At 56.5% G+C, this 26,803-nt stretch overlaps 1 protein-coding gene across 4 annotated transcripts; it reads left to right on the top strand.

Moving 5' to 3' along the window:
• The first annotated feature begins 5 nt into the window (after positions 1 to 5).
• Positions 6 to 26,803, top strand: ITGB4 (integrin subunit beta 4). 4 transcript variants are annotated; one of them, XM_035342169.1, is made up of 41 exons: positions 6 to 196; positions 3,936 to 4,027; positions 4,291 to 4,373; positions 4,870 to 4,971; positions 5,205 to 5,409; positions 5,902 to 5,998; positions 6,343 to 6,514; positions 6,792 to 7,055; positions 7,738 to 7,827; positions 7,955 to 8,077; positions 8,163 to 8,330; positions 8,789 to 8,865; positions 9,017 to 9,228; positions 9,410 to 9,513; positions 9,653 to 9,751; positions 10,431 to 10,557; positions 10,680 to 10,799; positions 11,086 to 11,192; positions 11,462 to 11,495; positions 11,701 to 11,892; positions 12,079 to 12,182; positions 12,453 to 12,511; positions 12,850 to 12,873; positions 13,037 to 13,185; positions 13,266 to 13,445; positions 13,913 to 14,061; positions 14,420 to 14,624; positions 15,590 to 15,750; positions 15,921 to 16,101; positions 16,234 to 16,371; positions 16,916 to 17,098; positions 17,292 to 17,423; positions 18,439 to 18,639; positions 19,537 to 19,701; positions 20,174 to 20,347; positions 21,343 to 21,492; positions 22,188 to 22,376; positions 22,641 to 22,796; positions 23,232 to 23,396; positions 23,797 to 23,910; positions 24,458 to 26,803. In XM_035342169.1, exons 1-41 carry the CDS (start codon positions 192 to 194, stop codon positions 24,598 to 24,600), a joined length of 5,595 nt encoding a protein of 1,864 aa, XP_035198060.1. In that variant the 5' UTR covers positions 6 to 191; the 3' UTR covers positions 24,601 to 26,803. The 4 variants fall into 4 exon arrangements, with proteins under 4 accessions (XP_035198060.1, XP_035198062.1, XP_035198061.1 ...); XM_035342171.1 differs by lacking the exon at positions 18,439 to 18,639; XM_035342170.1 differs by lacking the exon at positions 20,174 to 20,347.

Raw genomic sequence — 26,803 nt, 5'->3', positions numbered from 1 at the left:
TAGAGAGGAGGGAATTAAAAAAAAAAAAAAAAAAAAGGAAAAGAAAAGAAAGAAAAGGCCAAGCCTGGAGCTCAACTGGTGGCAGCGGAGCAGTGAGCTCTCCCCTTGCCTTCGGAAGAATTTCTTGGCTTGCTGTGTGGGTGCCTGTTATTTGGATTGTGGCAGAGGACGTTGAGTCAGCTCCAGCACTAATGAGGTTTGTGGAATTAATTCATCCGTGCTCTGTATTGTCAGGCTTGTTTTAATTTTGCCATGTTGATTAACTCGGGGGGCTAATGAAGGTGCAGGGCTTGCTACACGGGGAGGTAGGCACAGAGCAGAGCTGGGTGGGCTCAGCTGCGTGCGTGCCTGTTTTCCCCTTTTCATCCAGATTTAGTTATGTGCTTTCTCCTGCCTTTTTTTCTGGAAACGGCAGCGCTCGTGCCTGAGCAGCTTTGCTTTGCAGAGCCGTGCAGGGCACTTTTCCTTTCCCAAGTTACTCGGATTGAACGAAGCTGCCTGGAGGTGCTGTGCCCATGTCGCGGGGTGGAGGGACGGCAAAGAGCCTGCAGGGAGCAGGTTGTTGCCATCGCTTTTTGGAGACAATTTGTGAGAGGTTCCGAAGATGACCTTCTCTCCCTCTGCCTGCCCCATTTCCAGGAGGAAAGTCGGTGGTGCTGTGGAGCTGCCACCTGGGGCACAGCTCCTGGGGTGGCACAGCCCCCGGAGGACACAGGCTATTTGCAAACAGGTCACTTGGTGCAAACCCCATGAAACGTGGGAGCTGTTTGGAGCAAGGGGAAGGGGGTGATCTGGAGAGAAAAAGGCCGAGTGTGAGTTGGGGTCAGGCTGTTTTTTTTTTGTTGTTTTTTTTTTTTTTTGCTGAGCTGCCAACGCTGGAGTATTGCGAATGAGCTTGCGAATCTGAAATTCAGAGCTTGGGGACTCCCAGCTGCAGGGGCTCACCTTGAGAGGGAGAAGTAAAAGTTTTTGCTGAAACTAAACAAAATCAAAGGCAAGCGTGTTGCGGTGTTTAAACAACGCTTTGATCTGTGAGTCAGTTTTCTGGTGCTTCTCTGGGGGTCCATCCTGATCGCTTCCAAGTTTTGTGAGGTCGGTGCCTCCATGTGTGCCATGAAGGGAGCAGCCCGGGGCTGGGGGGGAAGAGCGGGTGAATTCCAGCACCGATCCATGCACCCGCAGCCCTGCCCCGGCCGGGACAGCTGCTCCCCATGGGGGCACCCGGCTGCCCCTTGGCTTTGCCTTCATTGCCGATAGCTCTCCCTCAGAGCCTGAGCCCTGTGCTGAGGCTGACGGCGGTCCCCAGCCCCCTGCCCGCCCCAGCAGGCTGCAGGCTTTCCCCTGGCGCAGCGGGTGGATGCTGCTGCAGATGCTTCCCACCCAGTGAGGCGTCCGTCCCCTGCTCCATTGCACGGGGTCCCGCTGCACCCCCAGCAGGATGGGGGGATGTGACCACAGAGGGAGGACAGGCTGTGCCGGGGGTCCCCAGCACCATGTCCCCAGTCCCCTGGGCTGCTTTGATGCCGGGTTAGGTCCCTGCAGGCTCCAACACCTCCGGCTGCAGGAGCAGAGGACTGATGTGTCCCGATGTGTCTCAGGATGCGTGGCAGGGAGGAGGGGATTTTCAGATGCTTGGAGACCCCAAGGATCCCATCCCCAAAAAGGGAGTGAGCCAACAGCCCCATCCCAAAGGCACTGAGCTGGTGGTGTTCTGTGGGTCTGAATGCAAGGAAAGGCTGCTGTGCCCGTCCCAACCTTAAAGACTACAAGGCTGAAGGTAGGGACACAGACAGGGTTTGGGTTTTCATATCCCCATGTCCCCAACCTGCCCTCCTGCCATGGGCTTGTGACATTTCTGCTCCTCTTCCTTGGTCCCTGTCCCCATCCACCCCAGGCAGTGCCTGGCTGCAGCCTCGTCCTTCCCAGCACCAAGCTGCTCGGGGGACACGGGGACAAAGCTCTGCTGCTGCAACCTGTCCTCATTGCTCCAGTGGTTTCTTTGGAGAAGCTCCTCCTTGTTCAGGGATGTGTGATCCAGCCCAGGGGTTCCCAGGTGCTTTCCAGAGCTGTTTTGTCAACTGTGCCAAGGCAGAGACGGAGGCAGAGGCAGAGAGGAAGAAGAGCAGGGGGAGACGTGTGGCCTGGGAGGGGTGGGATGTTTTTGTGCTGCTGGGAGCTACTCTGCTTTGTCCCCTGGGTTTGTACAACTGAACAGTTTTTTCTTATTGTTGTTGTAATGAAAATCCAACCAAACTGCAGCACTTTTCCAAAGCAAAGTGACGTTTTCCCTTCCGGAGGAAATTTTTGCGATCGAGGGATGGCCATTGCTGTGTTTTTACACCAAGCATGGCCACTCCTGCGGCTGGCAGCGAGGCTCTCTGATGTCCCAGAGCCACCAACGCCCTTGGTTGATTTCAGCCCCACCAAATACTTCAAAGTCTGCGGCTTACGGGCATCAGGACATCAATATCAACCTGAGTTTTATAGCCTCTTATCTCAGCACTTGAAAAGACGTGATAGCAGCTGGTGTGTCCAAGGCCCAGGGTGTGCCGGGCCATCCCCTGGTGACTCTTTCTGGACCCGTGGCTGGGAGAGGAACCGGATCCGTGCTTTGAGGCTGCCTCGGGTCTGAGCCGAGGGCTCCTGCCCCCGGATCAGGGCAGGGGCTGGTGTCCCCAGCAGGGATGCTTCCCCGTTAATTCCCTATTTTCCACGTTTCAGCCACGGGGCGTGTATTTGTCTCTGTGTGATAAAGCCACTGAGCCAAGCTGGCGAGATAAATGAGTCACCTGCATCTTGTCCCGTATCAGCCGTGTCCCCAGATACTGCGGGAATAAGGTGCGAGCCCCCAGGGAGGCATCTCCTGGCTCAGCACTGCGTGTGCTCGGGTCCTTACCACGGTGACTCCTGCAAGCACACAGCCTCGTGCAGTCGGTGTATTCCCAAGGGTTTGGTGACCACGTATGCTCCCCACCCATTGATGTTTGAGCTGCTCTTCCCAGTAACTTCCCAGGGCTCTGGATCAGCACCTAGCTGACCAAGTGACAGGGCTGTGCTCTGGGTTGCCCTCTGGGGACTCAGACATCCTCAGCTATTCCCATTTTCTTTGAAGGTCCTTGTTTTCAGGGCTTTTCACGGCATCTTTTGTTTGTTTGTTTTGTAGAAGCAGGGATTATGCTACACAGCATAGAAGAAGCTATAAAACTGTTTCTATCTGATATTTCATGCTTGCATCTTCCAGAAGGGAGATGCTTTACAAATGTCTTTATGCCAGAGACTTTGCCTCAACTGTTCTCTTTGCCTGGCTGTGGTGCCAGAGCTGGCGCAGCAGCCTCAGAGCTCGAGTTCCAGCTCTGTCTCTGTGTTTACCACCTCTGACCACAGACTTCTGGGCAGCACTGGTCATTCTGCCAGCCAGATAATCCACCACACGTGGAGGCAAGCAGAACGGCTTATTCTGTCTGGGTTTTGGCCTCCGGATCTGCACAGCTCTGGTGTTCCCCAAGCCTCACCTTCTGTTTGTTGTGAGCCCGTTCTGGAAACTCTTAGTGCCAGAGGAAATAGCCACAAGGAGGGGTCTGCTCTGCTTTTGGGGTGCAGGCGCCTTTGCTCTCCTCCTCCCCAGCCCGAGCAAGGCCTCGACCCAGCCGGTCGCCGCTCTTACATGTGGAGGGCGCTGGGCTCCAGCCAGCCGCGGCGCGGCAGCCGCCCTGCCCCAGAGCTTGGGGACTTTGAGCTTCTCGCACAAGCCCGCATGGAGCAGGAGCTGCTCTCAGTTTTGATTTCGTACTCTGCCCCGCTGAGACGAGAGATTGTGGCCGGGCTCCAGCTCTCCAGGGTGCACGGAGTCATCTCACCACAGCTGTCCTCCTCCGGGGCCGTTTCCCCCCCTGAGCCCTGGGACCCCTGCGATTTCAGCGTGCCATGTGTTTCAGGAGGAAGAGGATGGCCACGCTGCCGAGGGCGTGTGCCGGGCTGCTGCTGCTGTCCCTGCTCTGCACCACCACCCTCTGCCAAAGGAGCAAAAGTGAGTGCAGCCTTTGTGTGTCTGCCCTCGACCTCTGCTTGGTGATGCCCCATGGGACCACACGAGTCCCCATGAGCCGTGCCGCGTGCCTTTCCTCCTGTCTGCTGTCCCCCCCGTGCTTGGGTCTCCTCTCTTGCAAATCCCGCTGCTGGTTTTTTGCTATTTTCTGCTAAACGACCCAGCAGAACCTCAGCTGGCTCCCCCAGGGATGGGGGCAGCCCTTCCACTGCTCACCCTTTTTTTTTTCTGTTCCCCCCCCCCAGATAACCGCTGTGTGCAGAGCCGGGCGAAGAGCTGCTCTGAGTGCATCCGAGTGGACAAGGAGTGCTCCTTCTGCACCGAAGAGGTGAGACCTGGCAGGGGACACTGGGGCTCTGCTTCCAGGCTGGTTTCATGCCCTGCACCCCACCATCCCTGGGCAAAACCCAGAAGAGGAACCCGAGAGCGGAGCCAGCTCCCGGCTCCAGCTTCTCCAGACCGAAAACTCTGAGATGTGGATTTCCCTTGGCTCAGGCACTGGCAAGCGGGGAGGAGGGAGAGTCTGGGGCAAACTTCCAGAATACAGGGATTTATCAGAAAATGCCTGTTGGCCAGGCCTGAAACTCTCCATGGGGAGGAGGGAGAGTCTTGTCCCAGACAGCCCAGTAACTCCCAGGTGCCAGAGGACACTGGTGCTTTTGGACGAGATTCATCCCCGTCTCCCTGCCCCTCTGCTGCTTCCAAGGGCTCTCTGGACCCAATCACCTCGGCAGGGACCCTGCTCTCTTCAGAAGCTCCGTGCCCTCCCTGCGGGGAGGATTTGCTGTTTCGGTGCTCGTAATGCTGCTCTCGCCCCGTTGCAGAGCTTTGACGAGCCCCGCTGCGACCTGCGGGAGAACCTGCTGCGCTACGGCTGCGGGGAGGCCAGCATCGTCTACATGAGGGGCGAGATGCGGACGGAGCAGGTGGGTACTGGGACAGACGGGTGGCTCCCGAGGGGCCCCGCCATCCCCAGCCTCCTTCCTATAGAATCTCCTGCAGGAAAAATGCAAGATCCAGATGATTGTTTATGTGGGATCTACTCAAAACCAGCTCCCTCCCGCCTGTCCCAGCCCTTTGACTTTCCCTACTGGCCTCCCCCTCATGGCACCCTACTGGGAGCTGGTGTCCATCCCCTCACACCGCTCTCCCCTCGCAGAATATCAGCATCAACACGCGCCTGCAGAGGACCCAGGTGGCCCCCCAGGGCATGTTCATGCGGCTGCGTGCTGGGGAGGAGATGAGCTTCAACATGGACGTCTTCCAGCCCCTGGAGAGCCCCGTGGATCTCTACATCCTCATGGACTTCTCCTACTCTATGTCCGATGATCTGGACAACCTCAAAAGCATGGGCCACAAGCTAGGTAAGACGATAGCTGGGCAAAGCAGGGAGCTGGGTCCTGTGCCTGTGAACGTCGGCAGCTCACTCCTGCCTGCGGCCCTAAATCCTCTGCCAGCAAAGGGCTGAGGTGCCTGTATTAATTAGATTCTAATTGTGCCTGCCCCATGCAGCTTGGTGAGGGGATGTCCCCCCTGGCCCTGCAGAGACCTTTTGTGTCCTCTCTCCCCCCAGCATGGGGCTGCTGCCCTGCAGGGCTGTTCTGTGTGGTCCTTTGGTATCCTGACCCTGCCGGTGGGGCTTGTGCTGCTGCAGAAGCCCCAGTCTTGGAGCTCCCAAACATGACATAGGTTTCTACCCAAAAAAAGACAAGCCCTAAGCCCAAAGAGCTTAAAGCTGATGGTCTGGGAGTTTTAACTAAGACATAACCAGCGGGGAAGATACCAGGAAAGGACACCCTGGAGCAGCAGCACGGTGGGCATCTCCTTATTCACGTCCCTTCTTCCCTCCTTCCCAGCCGGGTTCCTGCAAGACCTGACCTCCAACTACACCATCGGCTTCGGCAAGTTTGTGGACAAAGTCTCGTCCCCGCAGACAGACATGAGGCCTGAGAAGTGAGTGGGGCTGGGGGGGTCCCTGGGGGCAGCGAGGGGAGGGCAGGAGCCCCCTGGTGCTTCTCTGTGGCTTTCCCGATCTCCTCTGTCTGCAGTGCCAGAGCCTCTGTCCACCTCTCTCCTGCTCTGCCATGACAGGCTGAGTGGCTTTCCTCCTCCTCTTCTGTTTGGTGTCTGCCCGAGTGCTCTCCCAGCCTTCCCCTCCTTGTGGCCATGCAGCTGGGGGGCTGCGAGCAGCTTCATGAGGTCCCCAAAGCGAGGAGGGGTTGAGACTTTCACTCCTCCAGCCACAGGACAGGCAGCACCTTGCTGGAGCGTCCCTTTGCTCTCCTGCTCTCTCCTAGGCTTCGCGAGCCCTGGAACAACGCCGACTCCCCCTTCTCCTTCAAGAACGTCATCCGCCTGACCAACAACATCAACCACTTCAGCCAGGAGCTCAGGAAGGAGCGCATCTCCGGCAACCTGGATGCCCCCGAGGGCGGCTTCGATGCCATCCTGCAGACAGCTGTGTGCAAGGTGAGGGGCTGGGGGAACAAATGGGCGGGGGTCTGGTCTTAGTGAGCCCATCTGGGTGACGAGGGAAGGAGAAGCAGCACGGAGATGTCCTGTGCATTGGGATGCAGCTGGGGGAGGCAGAGAACTGCTGGCTGGCATTGCCGGGGCCACGTAGCTGGTTGTTTGCTACCTGGTGGAGGTGATGCCGTGTCCCTGGGGTTTTCCGAGTGCTCACTTGGCAACGTGCGGTGGTTTGGGTGCGGAGATAACGGTCCCTGTTCCCCATCCCTGGCTGTAGGACAAGATCGGCTGGAGGAAGGACAGCACGCATCTGCTCGTGTTCTCCACCGAGTCTGCCTTTCACTACGAAGCTGACGGCACCAACGTCCTGGCAGGGATCCTGGCAAGGAACGACGAGAAGTGTCACCTGGACTCCAGGGGCACCTACGTGTATGACACCAAGCAGGACTACCCCTCGGTGCCCACCCTGGTGCGCCTGCTGGGCCAGCACAACATCATCCCCATCTTTGCTGTCACCAACCACTCCTACAGCTACTACGAGGTGAGGAGATCCCGGTGGTGGGGGAGCTGTGGGGGCTCACCTGTCCTCCAGGACCATTACTCCTCTGCCTGCAGCTCCGCTGACACAAGAAAGCGTTCTCTCACCTCTGTTCCCCACATGCTAAACTGATGCCCTGGCACTTCAGGAGGCTGCCGTGGCACTTGGGGTCTGCTCTGGAGTGTGGGAGGTCCCAGGGTGTCTTGCTTGGTGTGCAGGAGCCTGAGCTCCTGGAGGTCTCCTTGTTTTGGTGGCTGCTTTGTGTAAAGCAGTGCAGGGAGAGCTGGGAAGCAACTGAGGTAGGGAGGAACCTTTGGAGGTCTCTGCTCCACAGAACAAAAGCTCAAAGCCAAGCCCACTGCAGCGTTAGATGAGGTTTCCCAAGACCTTGGTGCAGCTGAGCTGAGAACATCCCTGAGGACCTGACTTAGTTGATGCAAGGACTTTTTCCCAGGCAGTTCCCTGCCTGTTTCCTACTAAAAAGTGTTTTCTTTCTTGCTAAAATCATATCTGCATATTCTAGCAGTCCTGAATAGCACTGCCCCAGTCTTGGGCTGTGCTGAGCACCAGACCCTGGGAGCTGTAGGGGTTGCTGTTCTCAGGCAGCTCCCAGTTGCCCAGGAAGGGCAGCAGCTGGACCTGCCATGGCGGTGCTGTGCCCCACTGAGCTCCTTTCTCCCTGCAGAAGCTGCACAAGTATTTCCCCATCTCGGAGATCGGGGTGCTCCAGGAAGACTCGTCCAACATCGTGGAGCTGCTTCGCACAGCCTTCGAGGTAACGGTGCCCTCCAGGGCTTTGCTCTTGCTCCCAGGGCAGGATGTGGCCCCTCTGGGACAGGCCATGGGGTGGCCACGTTGGGGCTGCAGAAAATCAGGGCTGTAATCACCTCCTGCCCCCCCAGCGCATCCGCTCCAAGATGGACATCCGGGCTGACTACGTCCCCAAGGCCTTGAAGACAGAGTTCAGCTCCTCCATGTACCAAAAGACAGAATCCGGCTCCTTCCACATCACCCGTGGGGAAGTGGTAGGTGCACGGGACGGGCGGCACGAGTGGGGTGCCAGCGGCGGGGTGGCTCCGTGGGGCTCACCCAACTGCCCCTTCCCCACAGGGCAAGTTCAAGGTGCGCGTGAAGGCGCTCGAGTACGTCGGCGGGCAGCACGTCTGCAGCCTCCCGGAGAAAGACCGGCAGGGAGTTATCCACGTGAAGCCCACATCCCTGAGCGACAGCCTTGAAGTCAGAGCCTCGGTGGTCTGCGATGTGTGCCCTTGTGAACAGGTACGAGTTGTGTTTGTGGACGTGCCCCCCTCCTGGGAATGCATCGGCCAACACGTGCGGGTGCTGCTTAGCTCTTGCAGCTTGGTGCCAGCAGCTCCTGGTTTTTGGAGCTGGAGGTTTTGAGTTCTGGGCTGGGTGACCCCAGGATGCAGCTTTGAACACCCAAGAGACTGCGATGGGGTGCTGGGCACCCATCCTGCCCATGCTGAGCGGGCCGGTCTGCGCTGCCTGGCTGGAGATGCTGGCTCACAGGTGGAAGGAGGTGGCTGTCCCCAGCTGCCCCCAGAGCTCAGCCCAAGGATGTTTTCACCACAGCCCACGCTGAGCTGTGCTCATTGTCCTACAAAGCTCGGTCTCGTGGGCAAAGCCTTTCCCCTGGCTCTGCCTTTGTGATTCCTGAGATGGCCCTGGGGGGATCTGAGCCCATCCAGCAGCACCTCCTCGCTCTCCCCTTGCAGCATGCAGTCTTCTACTCGCCCAAGTGCAGCTTCCATGGGGACTTCATCTGTGGACGGTGCATCTGCCGCGAAGGCTGGTAAGGACTTTGCCAAGCCCTGTGCCCTTCTGGGGGTCCTGGCCATGTCTGGCAACCCACCAGGATGCACACTTGTGCCCTGTGGACCCTGTCTGGGGGTAGCCCCCGTGCCCTGCTCCTGCCTCTGTCAGCGCCATCTCCTCTCCATCAGGCAAGGGGACACGTGCAACTGCTCCCCGGAATCGTCCTCCAACAACACAGACTGCATCCGCCCTGGGGACAAGGAGGTGTGCTCGGGCCGGGGCGAGTGTCTCTGCGGGAAGTGCCAGTGCAACCTCGAGGGCCAGGCGCAGCGCTTCGACGGGGACTTCTGCCAGTACGACGTCCTGCAGTGCCCGCGCACCTCCGGCTTCCTCTGCAACGGTGAGCGCCACCCCGCTGCCCCCTTCCCCGGTGCCTGCGGGTCTGAGTGTCCCTAGCTGCTGGCACAGAGGGGTGAATAACGGGCTGCGGGGACAGGGGGAGATCTGAGCCTGGGATGCACCCCAAGCTGCTGGGAAAGCCCAGGGAGGGGGCCCAGGAGTGGTGACATTCCCTCTTGCAGATCGCGGTCGCTGCTCCAAGGGCGCCTGCGTGTGTGAGAGCGGCTGGGAGGGCCCCGGCTGCGAGTGTCCCACGAGCAACGACACCTGCATTGACAGCCGGGGGGTACGTCCTGGCCGGGCCACTCCAGGCCATAGCAAATATCCCTGTGCTGGGGACAGGGGGAGCCGACAGCAGCTCACTGGCACCTGGTGCCACTCCCTGTGGCTGCTCTCAGCCATCAACTGTCCCCTCTGCTCCCCAGGGCATCTGCAACAACCAGGGGAGGTGCGAGTGCGGCAGGTGCATCTGTGACAAGGCGTCTGTGTACATCAGCTCCACCTGCGAGATCAGCTACTCCCTGGTGAGCCTCAGCCTGGGGACCGTCGGGGCTCTCGCTTCTCCTTCCCATCTAGGACCCATAGGGAAGGAGAGCAAAGTGAGGGTGGAGACATATCTCTGTCGGGAGCAAAGTCCTGAGCAGGGCACGGGCTCACCTGTGCTGAAATGGCTGGGGTGGGTCTGTGGTGGGACCACCCTGCAGCCATGGGCTTGCTGTGCCCCCAGAGGCGTTACAGCCCCTGGGTGCAACGCGTGCGCCTTGTTTGCCTGCACGCTGGTGCAGGGCGTGCACCCACAGGCAGGGCAGAGTCTGAGTCTCAACTCCTGGCTTGTTCTGATGTGCCCCAAGGCCAGAAAAGCTCATTTCATGGCTGGGTGCCTCCGTTTTCCCACTGGCAGCACATGCTAATCCCACGTGGAGTGGAGAAAGCTGGCTTGGTTGTGTTTTGGGAAGGCCACCTAAAGCCCTTGGAGAAGATCTGATTGCTGCCCTGATGCGGGCTGTTGGTTTAAGAGGTTTTGGAGAGATGGTGAGGGCTCAGCACCTCCATCCAGCCCAGACATCTCCAGCCTCTGGGTCAGGGCTGCATGGCTCAGGGTGTCTCCGAGGCAGGTGGCTGCAGATATCTCCCCAGCCTGCCTCCAGGCATGATGCTCTCCCCGTGGTCGGTCTCCTGACGGTGCCTTGTGCCTCTGCCCAGGGTTTCCAGGCCATCTGTGAGAGCATCCGGGACTGCGTCCAGTGCCAGGCCTGGGGAACGGGCAACAGGAAAGGGAACTGCAGCATGTGCCACCTCCAGGTCCAGATGGTGGAGGAGCTGAAGAAAGGTACCGGGCCACAGACACGCATGGTGTGCCTGCCCTGCACACGTGTGCCCTGTGCTTAGCACCAGGCTTCCCAGTCCTGGTAACTCCGCAGCCTGGTGATCGTGTCCCCAATCTGTCCGCAGAGGAGGCCAACGAGCACTGCTCCTTCCAGGACGAGGAGGATGACTGCACCTACCACTACACCCTGAAGGGAGACCCCAGCGTCCTCCCCAACGCCACCGTCCAGGTGCAGAAGAAGAAAGGTGAGCAGGCACGGGAGGTGGAGAGTAGCATCCTCAGAGAGCTGCACCTTTGGTGATGAGCACCCAGCAGTCAGGGAGAGACGGAAGGTGCTGGATGGCCCCTTGGGTGTGAGCCGAGAGGTGGCAGAGCTCTCCCTGGGCAGCATTTCTTGTTGTGAGCACCAGGAGAGAAGCTCCTGGGCTGAACTTGGCTGCTCCATCCCTCCGAGAGCTGTGGCCATGCTGTCCTCACTCCCTCCCCTGGCTGCTGCCCTGCAGTCATGTCTGGTGCTGCTGTCCCTTGCAGAGTGCCCTCCGGGAAGCTTCCTCTGGCTCATCCCGCTGCTTATTTTCCTGATCCTCCTCCTGGGGCTGCTGCTGCTGCTCTGCTGGAAGTTCTGCGCCTGCTGCAAGGTGAGTGACAAATTTCCCAAACCCATCCTGCCTCCGCCGGGGCTGGGTCCTGACGGTATCCAGCACCTCTGCTGTTGCTGGCATGAATCGCTGTGTGATTTCCCCCACTGAAAGGATGTCCAGCTAAAATCACCTTCCAGAGCCCCATTCATCCACCGCCCACCCATCCCTGCTCCAGCCCTGCTGCTGTGAGCCCTCCCAGCTGGAGACTTGAGGTTTTTACACCCTTGGCTGCAGAGTGACTGTGTGTTTGGTCATGTCTTTTCTAGGCTTGCCTGGCCCTGCTTCCCTGCTGTGCACGAGGTACCAGCCCTTTGAATGGGGGAATGGGGATTAGGGGGAGGGGAGAGGGGTCTGCGGGGTCACTGCCTTCCCGGGGGGGACACAAGTAGGGATCCCCTCCTGGGGTGGCAAATCAGGGCCATCTCCTCGCAGAGCCGAGCTGCTGCCCATCCTCCCTGCCCCACAGCAGCTGGCATGGTAGTCTGAGTCTGCCCCTGCTCTGCAGGTCGCACCGTTGGCTTCAAGGAGGACCACTACATGCTGCGCCAGAGCCTCATGTCCTCCGACCACCTGGACACCCCCATGATCCGCAGCGGGTCCCTCAAGGGCCGGGACACCGTCCGCTGGAAGATCAACAACAACGTCCACAAGCAGGGCTTCGCCTCCCACGCCGCCACCGCCAACCCCAAAGATCTCAGTAAGCGTCTCATCCACGGAACGGGACCCCAGGGAGGTGCTGTGGGTGCCATCAAGGGCATGATGCCATGGGATCCAGACACCCTATCCCTGCTTATATCACGCATATCCCCACACATCCAGCTTTTGCTGGGTTATTTCTCTGACCGGGAGGGAAGAAACCTGAGTGGGGCATTTCTCCTTGCAGTTCCCTACGGGCTGTCTCTGAGGCTGACCCGGCTTTTCACGCAGAACCTCATGAAGCCGGAGAGCCGGGAGTGCGAGCAGCTGCGCAAAGAAGTGGAGGAGAACGTAAGGGCCTGAGCACCTGGGGGCACTTGGGGTGGGATGGGGCACAGACACAGTGGTGGTGGTCGTGACGCCTTCCCTGGACGCTCAGTCCTTGAAATGAAGAAGAGATTTTTCCTGATTTTTTCCTTGTTCTGAAAGAAAGCACAAACCCTAAGAATTATCAGAGCATCGCGTTGATGAGGTTTGCTCCTGAAGCTCCTGTTTAGCTTCAATTTGCAGCCTCTGGCTATGTTTTAGGGACAAACCCTGTGTCTCTCTTGCTCCTTGCAGCTGAACGACATTTATAAGCACATCCCAGGCTGCCACAAGCTCCAGCAGACCAAGTTCAGGTGAGTCACCGGGGAGGAGAATGCCTGTCTTGGGGTCAGGGTTGCCCCAGGGTGCTGATGATGAGGGAGAGGTTAGGAAAGGGTGTGAAATCTGTGAGCTGGGAGGGTGCAGGGTCCGTGAGCCATTCCCAACACAAACATGAGCCCAGTGAGGAGCTTCACCCGCCAGGGGCCCTGCAGGAAGGTTTGGCACCGTTCCCCACGGCTGAAGCCCGCGGGGCATCTGCCACGGCTCAGACATGTGCAGGGCTGTGATTCACCCAGAACTTTGTCTCCCCAGAAGCGTTACTCACTCTGATTTATTTATTTTTTTTTATTTTTGTCTTTTATCCCCTCAGGGTACAGCCCAATTCTGGGAAAAGGTGAGTGGAGCTTGCAGTCCTCTCTTCGCTGCTTCTCCCTTTTTGTGTGCAGGAGTGTGGGTGGCGGCGTGCCCTGCAATCCCGCTAACCCCTCCAGGTGCTGCATGCGATGAGCAAACCTGGCCTCAGCTCTTCCTCTGCTTTCTCTTCCCCCTGGCCGCAGGCAGGACCACACCATCGTGGACACTGTGCTTACCGCCCCTCGCTCAGCCAAGACGGACATCATCAAAGTCACTGAGAAGCACGTCTCCCACGAGGCTTTCAACGACCTGAAGGTTTCACCGGGTTATTACACCGTGACCTCGGATCAAGGTAGGGAGCAGAGCCCAGCGCTGCGTCCTGGCTGGGCAGAGGGGGCATTTCCCACCTCTCACTGTTGCCCCTTCCCCCAGATGCTCACGGGATGGTGGAGTTCCAAGAAGCCGTGGAGCTGGTGGATGTCCGTGTCCCACTCTTCATCAGGGAGGATGATGATGATGAGAAGCAGCTGCAGGTGGAGGCCATTGATGTCCCCACTGGCATCGCAGAGATTGGACGCAGGCTGGTCAACATCACCATCATCAAAGAACAAGGTGAAGGGCAACAACCATGGCATGAGGCATGACCAGGGCATTTGTGTTGGTGTGGCTCACGTGGTTCCTAAGGAAGGTGCAGGCTGTGTGTCTGAGCTCCCCAACATCACAAGCCAGAAACTTGCCTGGCGACTGCAATCTGAAGGCATCTGGGTCTAAATTAGAGCATCTTTTAAAGCATCATCCCTGGTGGCAGAGACCAAAACATCACAGGTTTAAGTGCTACCAGTTGCGTGGCAGATCCAAGGTTGGCCACATGCCTCTGCTGCTCCAGTTCTAAGGTTGTTGGAGTGATGTAGTGGAAGTGCCTTGTTTTGGGAAAGGAACAAAGGACTGATAAAGTCTCCAGTCCATGCAGTGATATTTCAAATGCAGTTCATACCTATGGGTGGCAGGAAGTCTCTTTCTGGGTGCTTGCAATGTGATTTTTCATGTATTTACACATTTCTTCTCTCCTGCCCTTTCAGCCAGCAGCCTCATCACCTTCTTGCAGCCAGCCTATTCCCACAGCCGCTTTGACAAGGTGGCCAAGATCCCTGTCCTGCGGGAGATCATAGACAACGGGAAGTCCCAAGTCACCTACAGGACCCGAGATCTCACCGCTAAGGACGGCAGGGTAAGAACAATGCTCCTGGCCTTGGCAGGCAGGAACGAGCAGACACCAAGGAAGGAAACAACCTGCAGGAAAACTGAGTTGGGTTCAAAGGGAACATGGCCAGGAGAAGGTGGACTAAGGCTTGTGTTTAGTGCAGGGACAGAGACATTCTCCTTCATCCCTAATTCCTGCCCTCATTCCCTGTACCTCAGGGACCTGAGAGGCTGCTTGGACCTCAGTCAGAGGGTGCTGGCTGCGCCCTGAGCTGTGGGTACTGGGAGGCCAGTTGGAGGTTCACTGGGAGACAAGGGGAAGCTCGCTGGGAACCATCTCATGGGTGCTGCATGCTCTGACCACGCACCTCTCCTTCCTCTTCCAGGATTACGTCTTTGCAGAAGGCGACCTGATCTTCCAGCCCGGTGAGACACGGAAAGAGGTGCAGGTTTCTCTGCTGGAGCTCACCGAAATAGACACCCTCCTGAACAACTGCCAGCTCAAGCAGTTTGCCATCGACCTCCTCCATCCCAAGTATGGCGCCAAGATCGGCCGCTACCCTCAGACCACGGTGACCATCGCTGACCCAGGTAGGGGCTGGCAGGTGGCAGCAGGAGGTGGGGGACCCCAGCAGGACCAGCCCACCCGGGCCCTGCAGAGCTCCAAGCCCTGCTGCTCACCCTAAGGGCAGGGATGAGGAGGTGCCTCCAGCTCCCACCGGTAGATTTGGGTCTCCCTCTAGAGGCTTGAGCGGGTATAGGCACTGGGTGGGAAGAAGATGGGTGATGTACACTGCAAAATGAAATAGAGGGCATTCTTTATTCCTTTTTCTTGGGGATTTGAATAAAAAGCTATTACGATAAGGGAGAGGCTCCCTTTCCTGGAGCTGTGCTTGGTGGTTCCTGTGAGTGTGGCCATACAGAGCTGTAAGAGCTGTCAGCAAGTGGGTCAATAATGGAGAAAGATTTATCGTGGTAATGGCTAGGAAAACTGGGGATTAAAAAGTTCCTCATCACTGGAGTAACCAGAGCAGCTTCCCAGGGCAGGCAAGGCCTTGGTGGTTTTCTAGGAGAAGTAAGGGGGGGACTTCTTGGGTAGACCTGTGTGGTGCCAGGAGTTGGACTCGATGATCCTTGTGGGTCCCTTCCAACTTGGGACTTGAGAAGGCTCTGCACATCTGCCACTCCTCTCATGGCTGCACAGGGCAAATGATGAAGATGTGGAAGCATTGTTAAATATATTCAGACAGAACTAAGGGTTTTCAGCTGCAAGAAGCAAAGTTCTTCCTACCTGGGCAGCCTGTGAGAAGCAGCAAGAGGTGCAGGATTTGTGGGGGTCAGAACCAGACCCTTGTGCCAGCTTGCTGTGTGGTTTGGGGGATGTCATCACCGAGTGCCTCAGTTTCCCTTCGCTGTGATGGGGATTTACCATTCAGAACTGCTTTGAGAGGTTCAGTTGGTAATGGCCAGGCACTGCTAGGAAGAGGCACGTTTCCTTCTTCTCCATCCCTATGGGGCACAAGCACTGATGTGCTCTCATCTCCTCATGTCTGCAGAGGTGGTGGATGGTGTCCCCCCACTGACTGGCATGGGCCAGGTCACCCAGTCCCCCAAAGGCCGCCTGGGTGCACCGCTGAATCCCAATGCCCAGGCTCTCAGCTCCAGGAAAATCCGCTTCAGCTGGTTTCCTCCGCCAGGAAAACCCCTGGGGTACAAGGTAAGGGGGGAGAGTGGATCCCAGAGGAGGATGTGGGTCCCATCCTGCGGCTACAGCGCACACACGGTCACTTGTGCTGAAGGGATGGGGAGAAGAGACCCAAAGGAGGGAGCTAGCTCTCCCATCCTGGCCCCTCTCCATGGAATCATGGCCTTCTCTTGCTTTGCCAGGTGAAATACTGGATCCAGGGGGACCCCGAGTCAGAAGCTCGCCTCATCGATGTCAAATCACCATCGGCAGAACTGAGTAACCTCTACCCCTTCTGTGACTATGAGATGCAAGTCTGCGCCTACAACGCCATGGGTGAAGGGGCCTACTCCGACATCATCCACTGCCGCACGCTGGAGGACGGTGAGTGATCTGCACCTCATTTTTCCCCACATGGGAACAAGCTGGCATCCATATCCCTGTAATTCAGAGAACTCTGGGCACCTGAACACTCCCAGCTGGAGTAACCTGGGCACCTTGGTCTTGCCTTTCCAGTGCCCAGCGAGCCCGGACGCTTGGCTTTCAACGTTGTCTCTTCCACCGTGACGCAGCTGAGCTGGGCTGAGCCTGCAGAAACCAACGGGGAGATCACGGCGTATGAAGTCAGCTACGGACTCGTTAACGAGGACAATAGTAAGAGCTCATTTCTTGGCTGGGGCAGCTCTATCAGCTGGAGAGAACTTTCCACATCTGGGCTGGTCCCAAGTTGCAGCAGAACCAAAATGGATCCAAAACCATTTCTTGTAGAAAGTAGGATCTGGAGGGGTCATTTTGGGAAGGAGGGAGTACTGGAAATCATCACTCAGGACTTAACCCTGCAAAGTCATGAGCACTCTCAGTTCCCATTCACGTCGGTAGTGTTTTTGTGTTTGTTTGTTTGTTTTTTACCTTAAAAACAGTTCATAGGTCTAGGGGCACTGCAGTGCCAGAAAGATGCTATCTGGTGGCAGTAGCTGATACAACAGCAACAGGAGACTTCTGCTGTAGGTTGACTTCAGCATTCAGTTTGGGGATTTCTCCAAAATTATGTCATGCCTGTTACTAGCAACCCAGATAGCTCCAGCACCTTGTCCCAAGCCAAGCTATGTCCTGACACCAAACCACAAGCCTGTTGGCCAAGGAAGCTCTGTGGTGGGGTTCTCTGTCTCATGGGGGATATGTGCACCTTTATTTTCAGTACCCATTGGCCCAGTGAAGAAGGTGCTGGTGGAAGACCCAAAGAAACGCATGGTGCTGATAGAAAACCTGCGGGAGTCCCAGCCCTACCGCTACATGGTGAAGGCCAGAAATGGTGCTGGCTGGGGGCCTGAGAGAGAAGCCACCATCAACCTTGCTACGCAGCCCAGGCGTCCATTGTCTAGTGAGTTACTGCCCTGCCTGGGTGGGGAGCAGGGGAGGCAGGAGCAGTGCTGGGAAGCTTTCTCCATCACCCCTGTGCTTCTCCACACCCTGCCCTCTCCACCGTGCCAATCATCCTGGTGAAGGCTGAAGGCCAGCCTGAGCAGTGTGGTTTTGAGCTGCACATCTAATGGCATTTTCCACCTCCCCTCCAGTCCCCATCATCCCCGATGTCCCCATCATCGATGCTGAAGGAGGTGAGGACTACGACAGCTACCTGATGTACAGCACAGATGTGCTTCGTTCTCCAGCTGGCAGCAAGCATCCCAGCGTCTCTGACGATTCAGGTATGTTGCTCCAGGTTTTGCAAAGGTCATTTTCAACATTCATTTTCCTTAACAGTCTTCAGCAATGAGTTTTGTTGCTCCTTTCATCCTCACAGCAACAGGGAGATGTGAATCATGGAGCTGGTGGAGATCAGCACTTTCAAAGCACAGTGCTTGGGAAAACTTGACTGGTCTTAGTCTAAATAAGACCTGTGTCTCCTTGTCTTAGCCATGAGGCAAAGGCAAATCTTGGTGTGGGGTGGTAGAGGAGTTTTTCATGGACCTCCGTGCTCATGTTCCCTTCCTGTTGGTGTCTGAATGGACCAAGAGTTACTGTCAGAAAACAGGAGCTGGTGAGGCACAGAGCTCTGAGTCCCTTGGGTGCTCAGGGTCTTGGCCAAGCCAACAGAAGGGATTTTGCCAAGTGGTGGGGAGGCACTGGTCAGTGAATTGGATCCCAGTGGATCCCTGTGGCCTCTGAGCTCTTCCTCCATCACTTTGCTCTGAGTGGGGCTGGCTCCTGTCTGCTGTACTGGGACAAGGGGAAGACTGGCCATAAGTGAAATGCTGAGGTTGTCATTGGGATCTGGAGGGTCTTTCCTGAGGGGTTTTCCAGAGCCTGGGATCCAGAAGCAAGTCCCTGGTCCCTACAGAAAACAGAACTAACAGGAACACCAAGTGCCTTAACATCTTGTGTGCACATCGTGGAGCAAGGAAGCCTCTCCCAAGCAGAGGACCAGTGTAGCAGGTTCTTCGTGACAGGGACAACCATATGGTGGGACTTGGACTCTCACCTTCTCCCGTGACAGACACAGGGCTGGAAAAGAGCCCTAGGGCTGGGGCACCCCATGCACATCACGTTCCCTCCATCTACCACTCACCTGATGGCTGCACTTCTTGACCTCGTCAGCCAACGGGCCTTGTTCCCCCCAGCGGCTGCCCCTTCCCCTCCCCGGCAAACAGCACGAAGGCAGTGGGGAGCCCACCCTGTCCCCCGCAGATCATGCCAACACCACTGCTTGCCTTGTCCCAAAAGGCTCCAGGTGGAAATATGTGCAGCTGCTGGGAGAAGACTTGGATCTTCGCCGCATCACCTGGAGGCTCCCACCCGAAACCATTCCCCGCCTCTCTGGCAGCAGCCACCTCTCCTCAGACACCGAGGGTCTCCTCCGCGAGGAGGACAGCGACGTGGCTACTGGCAGCCCGATGAGGAGCGGGACCCCCCGGCCTCAAGCAGGTGAAGGACGGCTTCGTATGGCCCTGAGTGTCCTGTCTCGTCCTGCTCTGAGCCACGGGGCCTGCAGCTGGGCCCCCCCAGTACGTGGCCCCCTTCCTCCCCTTGTGTGCCCGTCCTCCTGTTGGCGTGATGTTCACGTGCTGTAGAGTCTGCTTCAAAGCCTTGTCCTGGTGTGTCTGCTCACGAGTGTCAAGGTAACCCCCGTCTCGGCATGGACTTGGGAGCCTGCTAGCAAGTTGCTTCTACAACAGGCTGGACCTTCAAGGCATGAGCCAAACTCAAATGATGGCTGCTAAGTTCCACCTCCAAGGGCAGCTCCTCACCTTAACTGAGTGCCCTGAGCTACCAGGGCAGATCTGCTGGACTGTTAAACAGAAATCACTTTCTCATGGTAGCTGATCTCTCCTGGCCTGCTGAGAGGGGATGAGGATTTGTCAAGGAACTGAACAACGAAGCAGTTTGCTTTTCAGATCCAGCTGAGATGGGATCCAGAGTGAGATTTGGAGAAACCGCCTCCATAAAGGGCTGTTTTTCTTCTTCTGCCTTCTTTTTTAACCTGAAATTATAAACTTCTGTTTGCGTCCAAGGAGAGAGAGAACCACAAGGCAGTGCCCCAGCGAGGCCGAGGTCTGGAGTTACCTTGGGCACCATGGGTGTCTCTGGTGCTGGGTGTAGGCAGTCTCTGTTTCCCCATTTGTTTCCCTGTTATTGGATATATATATTGGGTGACCGTGGCTTATTCTAGATGGAGCACTCCAGAACCACCTTCCAGAGTGGCTAAAGCCAGGATAAAGCTGAGGCAGGGTGCACATGGTGCCTCCTGCTTCCTCCCCAGGGAAACTGGAGCAGAAGCCCAGTCCTCCAGCCACCTTCCTCACGGTGTGCCCTCTTCCACAGAGCACCTGCTGAATGGCCGGGTGGATTTCTCCGGCAGCAGCGGCACGCTGACCAGGACAACAAACACCAACTACCACCAGCTGAGCTCACACATGCAGCAGGAGCACAGGGTGATGGGCAGCTCCTCACTGACCAGAGACTACTCCATGACGATGATGGGGCATGGTGAGTGCGGACGTGGCGGGGCCGGTTCTTCTCTTCTACCTTCATAACTGCCTTCAGGTCCATGCCCTGCAGATCCTTTGGGGGTGAGGACTGTGCTCACAGCCAAAGGGGCCCATAAACCAGAGATCTGGAAGGTCATGTCCTTACCACTGATGTGCAAATGCTCTGGTAAGGCTGATCTACTTCTAGACCACTCTGGAAAGGGTGCTCATCCCTGATGTGCAGAGCACCTGGGAAATGGCAAAGCACCCCAGGAAAAGTGTGTCATCATCTTTTACTCTGTCCAGCACCATGGTTCCTTTCCAGCTCCATGCACGTACACCAGGCTGGCACTGCCAGGTTGTAAAAGACCTTAAAATCTGAGCCTTAAAAAAACACATCTCTATGCAGGAGCCAGCACCTGACCTGAACCGACTCTGAAGTCCTCAACTGTGTTTTTCTCTTTCTCTCTTTTTCTTACGCTGCTCTGTAGATTACCCAGGGAGACCCCTCCCTCCCATCCGTGAAGATGCTGGGAGGACAATCCCGCTGCCCCGGGATGTGGGTTTCAGGAGCAGGGCAAAGGTGAAGGGTTACTACCCCAGCACTGGCTTTCGGGACTCTATAATCATGACTGATGGGTCCGCAGGGATTTGCAAGTACATAGGTACAGCTTTGTCCAGTGTCTCCTGCCAGCCACTCATCCCATAACCAGCCAGGCCACTGGCCATCTGTGAGCTGTTGCCATTTGCTGCCCCCAAACCCTCTCTCCATGGCTTTCTGTGTGCCACACCAACACCCGGGCTGTGCCTCCATCACACCACCTTTCCATTTGCAGGTCACTTCAGCTGTGTTTCAAGCCACGTGGGCTGATTAACACTCACCACCGCTGCCACTGTGCTCTAACGAGCTGACCAACTCATTGTCCCCTCCTCTTCATTCCTAACAAGCTTATTGTCCCCATTTTTACCCCACAGGACTTTGGAGGACTCCTGGGGAGAATGTGTGCTCCGTGTGAGATGTCCCTCTGCAAACTCTTTGGCCAAAAGTCCGTGAGGTCCTGCCAGAAACTTCATTTGTGTGTTGCACAAAGAAAGCAGGGGCAGAAAGCAGCTTCACATGCCTGTCCCTGAGCTTCACCTCCCTGGGAGGCTTCTGTGCCTTGTGTCCCACTGGGCTGAGCTGCGGGGAGCCAGGAGCATCCTGCTCTGGTCCCAGCTGCCCTTGTCCCCTTGGACAATCCATGGGCTGCTTTAGCTGTAGGTTAGGGCCACTCTGAACTGAGCCACGCTTGCTCTGAAGATGCCCGTGAAGGGTTTGGCAGACTGGACTGCTTTGGGGTGAGCCAGGAGGGTCACACGTGGGCCCCTGCTCTGGTTGCTCCACCACAGGGCTATGAAGCTTATCTTGCCTTGTCCCACCCAAGGGTGGCACCCCACGGTCGTAGGACATCCCTGTAGGTGTGCAGAGCCACCTACTCACCACCTACAAGAGAGTCCCTCTCTTGGGAGACCCAGCTTGCAGAGAGGACATCTCACCACGTTCTCACCACGTTCTCCCTGGACCATCAGGACCATCCCACGCTTGCGCGTGCCGCTCCCTCCTCTCCCCCAGCCCAACTAACCCCTAGACCCCTGCCGTGACGGTCCCGTTCTGCCTCAGATTCCAGGCTGCCACTGGGCATCCCCGACACCCCGACCCGTTTGGTCTTCTCCGCCTTGGGACCCACCTCCCTGAAGGTGAGCTGGCAGGAGCCGCACTGCGAGAAGGAGGTGCAGGGCTACAGCGTGCAGTACCAGCTGCTCAACGGAGGTGAGCGGGCAGGCAGCTGGGTCACCGGGCAGCGCTAGGAGCTTCTGGTGGTTGAGTCTTGCCCAGGCCTTCTGGGCAGCCTGCTCTCTGGGGTTTCATCGAGCAGAAGGGCTGGACCAGACGACCTCCAGAGGTCCCTCCCAACCACCACCATTCTGTGATTTAGGGACGAGTCCCAACTTTTCTTTTTCTGTAGCCCTGAGGAAATGGGCTACAGCCACATTTTTTATTCCCTCTTTCTGTCGGGGGGGGGGGGGGGGGCAATTCCCTAGGGTTGCTTGTGGAGTGACTCCTCCCCCAAAAAACCGTGTACTACTTTTCCATCACCACTTAGCTGAAAGTTTTTTCATCACGTTGGATTTGGAGGAAGGATTGGAACAATTTTTTTGTTGTTGTTTTTCTGTGAAACTTGGGGCAGTTAGTGAAAACGTAGTTCTCTTTGCTTGAAAATCCCCGAGTTTCAGGAAGCCATTGTTTGTCCTAAGCCTTTTTTCGGGCAACATCTGGTCCTGTGCTACCAGCTGGTGGGATCAAAGTGCGATGGAGGTGGCTGGGGAGCAGGGGAGAACCCTTGATGAATTTTTCTGGCTCAGTTTTCCGGGCATTTCATTTGAGGTAGGGTTTAGAAGAAAGCCAGGGCTCTGCCTTTGTGCCTGCAACACAGTGCTGATGTCCCCCTTCCCCACGTGTCCCAGGAGAGGTGCACCGCCTCACCATCCCCAACCCCGGCCAGAACTCAGTGGTGGTGGAGGACCTGCTGCCCAACCACTCCTACATCTTCAAGGTGAAGGCACAGAGTGAGGAAGGCTGGGGCCCTGAGAGGGAAGGAGTCATCACCATCGAGTCCCAGGTGGACCCGCAGAGCCCGCTCAGCCCTGTTCCAGGTGAGGCAGAGGGGGACCTGGGGCAGGGTGGCTCTGATGGCTCTGCTTCTGTCCACACTGCTGGTGGTTTTCTCCCCCCTTACCCCATCCTGAGCTCTCCTTTCCTTCCTTTCATTAAGAAACGGGACCTTCTTCCCCATGTGCTCGCCTTCCCCTATCTGTTGGGGTATCTGAGGCCTCCCAGCTCATTATACAAAAGCTGTGTGCAGCCCCCAGCTGGGATCCTCCCCACCACCTTCTGATCCCTCGCTTGTGCCCCCACAGGTTCCCCCTTCACTCTGAGCACACCCAGCGCTCCCGGACCACTGGTCTTCACTGCCCTCAGCCCCGATTCCCTGCAGCTCAGCTGGGAGAGGCCCCGCAAGCCCAACGGGGCCATCCTGGGCTACATGGTCACCTGTGAGATGCTGCATGGAGGAGGTAAGGTAGAAGGCTGTGGAAAGCCAATTCATTGTGCAGAAAACAAGATAACCTCCAGCAGAAACTTGCTGTGTTTTTGCTGGGACCAGTAAAAGAGTTGCGTGCTCACATCAGTGCAAAGTGGGGACATGAGACTGGTTCCAGGCCTGGGAGCAGCTGGACCCCGATGCTTTGAGTCATTGCATGGTGTGGTGTAACAAAAGTGGGAAGAGGAAGGATGTAACAGCCCAAATCCAGCGGAGGTTATTTGTTCAGGATCAGCACTGTACTGAAGTAGGACCGTCTTAGCTGCCCTGTTTCTCGGGGTGTGATCATGCAGTCTGTGGGTGGCACAAAGCTTAGGGAAAGCCAAGACTCCAGCCAGAAGTGGGAGGTGTTTGCATGGACGGTCGCTCCTGTCTGTCTGTCTTCACCCCAGTCTGTCTGCGTTTTTAGGGGAGCCCAGGAATATCTACGTTGAAGGAGACAATCCAGAAACAACCCTGACCGTGCCCCACCTGAGCGAGAACATCCCGTACAAGTTCAAAGTGCAAGCCAAGACCACCCAAGGCTTCGGGCCGGAGAGAGAAGGCATCATCACCATCGAATCTCAGGATGGAGGTATGGTACCACATCTTCCTGGGAATTCAAAGTCAAGAAGCCTCTTGGAGCAGCAAATACGGCTCCTGGAGTACTTCCCAGCTCTAGTTGTGAGTCTGTTTTCCATCTCCATAATGAACGCAATGCTGTACCTTGTGGGCACTGTCCCTGCCCTGCAAAATGCACTGAATGTGGGACAACTATGAAAACCTGACGATGTTTTAATTTATCACAAGTCTTCTGTCTTATGCCTGATTCTACACATAGGCACAGGTCCTCTGTCCTCCCAGTTCCTCCTAAACCTGGCCCCATGACAAGGAGACAAACCTGAACAGACCGTTGGTGCTCGTTGTGCAGGGTCACGAGGCTGGAAGCTCCTTGTCATTTCCTGGCTGATTTCTCCCTTGTTCCTTCTCCCCAGGCACTTTCTCACAGTTTGGAGGACAGCAGTACATGAGAGAAGTGTACAACTTTCCCACTGAATACACCACCAAAACCAGCATCAGCCACTCCTCCCTGGACCCCCACTTCTCAGGTACGGACTTGCTGTCTGCTCTGAAACCCTTGCAGAGCAAAGGTCAGCTCTGCTTTAACCTCAGATGTCCTAGGCAGTGCAGGGGGGTCCACCAGGCAGGATGGATGGAGAGGGCCAGGCTCTTTTCTACACCACAGAGCTCTGCCCTACAGGCAGTTGCAGCCGTTTCCCTGTGTGCTGCCTGGCCACAGCGGGAAACTTGAGTTTTTAGAGCCCCACAGGAGCTATCTGGTGACAAAATCATAGTTCTTCCTGCAAGGTTAGGCCTCTGCAGAAAAGTATGGTGACCATTTTAATTACATCAGTCCAGCTGTCCCACATTGTCCCCCTTGAGTTCAAGGACTCATGGGCTCATACTGCAAGGAGAGTTTGGGAGCGGGTAGAAAACCCATCTTATTGACTGGCGTAGCGAAGTACTGAATTAATTGATTTGGAGAGGTGGTATTTAAGGAGAAACCTCTGCCAAAAACTATGAGGTAGCACAAATCCCACTCCCTGTGACCCCATACTCAGTGCAGCACCCTGACCACCGAGCCTCTCGTTGCAGATGGCATGCTGATGACGACCCAGCGGGTGGAGAGCGCCAGCAGCACCCTCACCAAGCAGGTCACCAAAGAATTCGTCAGCAGGACCGTGATGTCCAGCGGGACCCTCACCAAGCAGATGGAGAGGCAGTTCTACGAGGCCTGAGCCAGGGCAGGCTGCCTGCCAGCGGGACGCCGCCGTTGGGGCTAGTGGGGCTTCGTGGCACGGTCCAGTGGTGCTTCATCCAGACTCTGCTGTGGTGCCTGGGCAGCTCCTCCTATGGGCAGAGACTTTCCAGGGCACTTCAAGCTCTGGAGCTCTCCTTTAGAGCCCAGTGCACTCCAAGCTCTGGCATGGTTGGGTCATCAGGTGGGTGCTCGCCATCCCCTGTCCTGCCCTGCAGAGCCCCAGTCCTGCAGGATCTACAGGGACGCCTTCCATGAGCAATCACCGGTCACTCCAACACCGTTTTTGATGCCCACCCATCCAAGCACTCCTGCAGAAGGGCAGGTGCCTCGATGGCCCCAGCCCCCCCAGGTAAATGGAAGGCAATGATCTGTTCCCGGGTCCTCGGTTTTGAGAGGAGCCCAGCCTATGGCATCCTGAACAGCCCAATTTATAGAGGGTCACCGTTCCCATCTTTGCTCCGGGCTCTCTGGAAAACGGCTGTCTGCTGGAGATGGTGATTTTGTTCTGGGTTATTTTAAGAGCTGCATGGTAGCGGGTCAGGGTAACCTCTGCTTTCCTACTGCACCTGTCCTTTGCTGCTAACCTTTGGTACCACGATAGCAAAGCATAGCCTTTCATCTGTATGGCACTACTCGTGTTGGCCTCTGATGCATTTTTTTTGCATACGTTATTGTACAGTTTTCGTAGTATATATATAAATATATTATAAATTTTATTATTTTATAAAAAAATGGAGGTGGATGAGATCTATGCTGAGTGTTGGAGGATAAACTGGGACCATGGCTGCTGAGAAGCATCACATAACTGGAAGAAATTAGTTAAGGGCTCAATCCAAAGGCCACTAAACCCCATGGAAAGCCTGGTTTTGGGCAGCCTCCAGCAGAGGCTGCCAGCAGCTGTGTGTGAACCAAGTCTACCTGTTGGAGCTGCAGCACGTGTCTGTGGAAGGGCTGAGAGGTGTCAGGGAGCAGGGCGAGAGGAATGGCTTCGTTACGGTGCCTGGAGCTGGGAACAGTGCTTGGGACATCCCACAAGGCTGATATGGACAGAGGCTGTGGACAGAAACTGTTGGATTGCCTTCAAAAGCCCTTTTGCCCAACAGCAATGTCCCAAAAGGGACCTGTGAGTACTCGCTAAACAAAAGGAAGGAACAGGACTGGGAAGAGCAGCACTTCTTCAGGCTGAACTTCTCTCCTTAGGCTCTTTCTCCTTGGCTTTAGCCGTCCTTGGACAGTGCTGGGTGCGGGGCTGAGCCAGGACCTTGCTGGGCCTTGTTTCCCAGCTCTGGGGAGGATGCCCAGCATCTCGCCGCCCTCTGCCAGCACAGAACAACTGGGCTCTGTGTCTGGATGAAAGTCACGTTTCCCTGGCTTGTTTCAGCAGCACGGGCACAGGCGAGGAGCTGCTGGAAAAAAAGATCCTGCCCGAAGCAGCAGCGCCACCTTCCTGGGTTGGTGCTTTGACTAAAGCAGCAGCTGGCTTTTCTCCCTGGCAGCATCACCTGCTTGATTTGATCTGATGCTGCACCTTGGCTTTTTTGGTTTGGCTTATTTTATTTTTTGGAATCAGAGAAAGATTTTCCAGCTCTGACAATGCTGAGAGCTCCCTCTCCTCGCCAGGCTACTCCTGTGGAGAGGATGGGTTTTAGGTGTTTGAGCACAGCTGCACAGGGATGAGCGATGTCCGTAGGGGTCTCCAGGAGTGCAGCTGGAGCTGGGGCAGTTTTGAACTTGGAGCAGGGAATCCTTCAACGAACCTACCCAAGCTGTGGCTTTCCCAAGCAAGCAGGGATGGCTTCCAGCTCCCCTCTCACCCCTGGAGCTGGGCTTTCCTCTCCCAGCCCAGCAGGAACCATTTCCAGCTGCTGCCTCTCTTCCTGCCCATGAACTCCACCCCCCTTTCCCTGTGCTTTGTGCTCCAAGGGAAAAGACTGAATGCAGCCTCAAACAGAAGCCCCGTTTCCAAACACTTTAACCAAAGGCTAAGAGAAGCAAACAGCTCCCCCGCTGCTGCTCTCCCTGGCACCACCTGCTCCCTGTGTGCGTGAGGCCAGGTCCCCAACAGTGTCACTTTTCAATTCTCATCTGGTCATTCGGGCTGTCGGTGTTCTAGGTCAATCCGACAGCAGGTCTCCGATCAGCTGGCTCCCTATTGCACTCAATAAATATTTTCTCTTGTC

The sequence above is a fragment of the Oxyura jamaicensis genome, chromosome 18 (assembly GCF_011077185.1).
Source record: "Oxyura jamaicensis isolate SHBP4307 breed ruddy duck chromosome 18, BPBGC_Ojam_1.0, whole genome shotgun sequence".
In the NCBI taxonomy this organism is placed as follows: domain Eukaryota; kingdom Metazoa; phylum Chordata; class Aves; order Anseriformes; family Anatidae; genus Oxyura; species Oxyura jamaicensis.
The sequence above is the reverse complement of the archived record's forward strand: the minus strand, read 5'-3'. Positions and strand labels throughout refer to the sequence as shown.

Excerpts from the sequence above, each read along its gene's own strand:
- ITGB4 (XM_035342168.1), top strand. The coding sequence starts at position 3,925 with ATGTGTTTCAGGAGGAAGAGGATGGCCACGCTGCCGAGGGCGTGTGCC. Across the intron at positions 12,512-12,849 it reads CTCCAGCAGACCAAGTTCAG|GGTACAGCCCAATTCTGGGA; the intron begins GTGAGTCACCGG and ends TTATCCCCTCAG. Across the intron at positions 20,348-21,342 it reads AGGGATTTGCAAGTACATAG|ATTCCAGGCTGCCACTGGGC; the intron begins GTACAGCTTTGT and ends GTTCTGCCTCAG.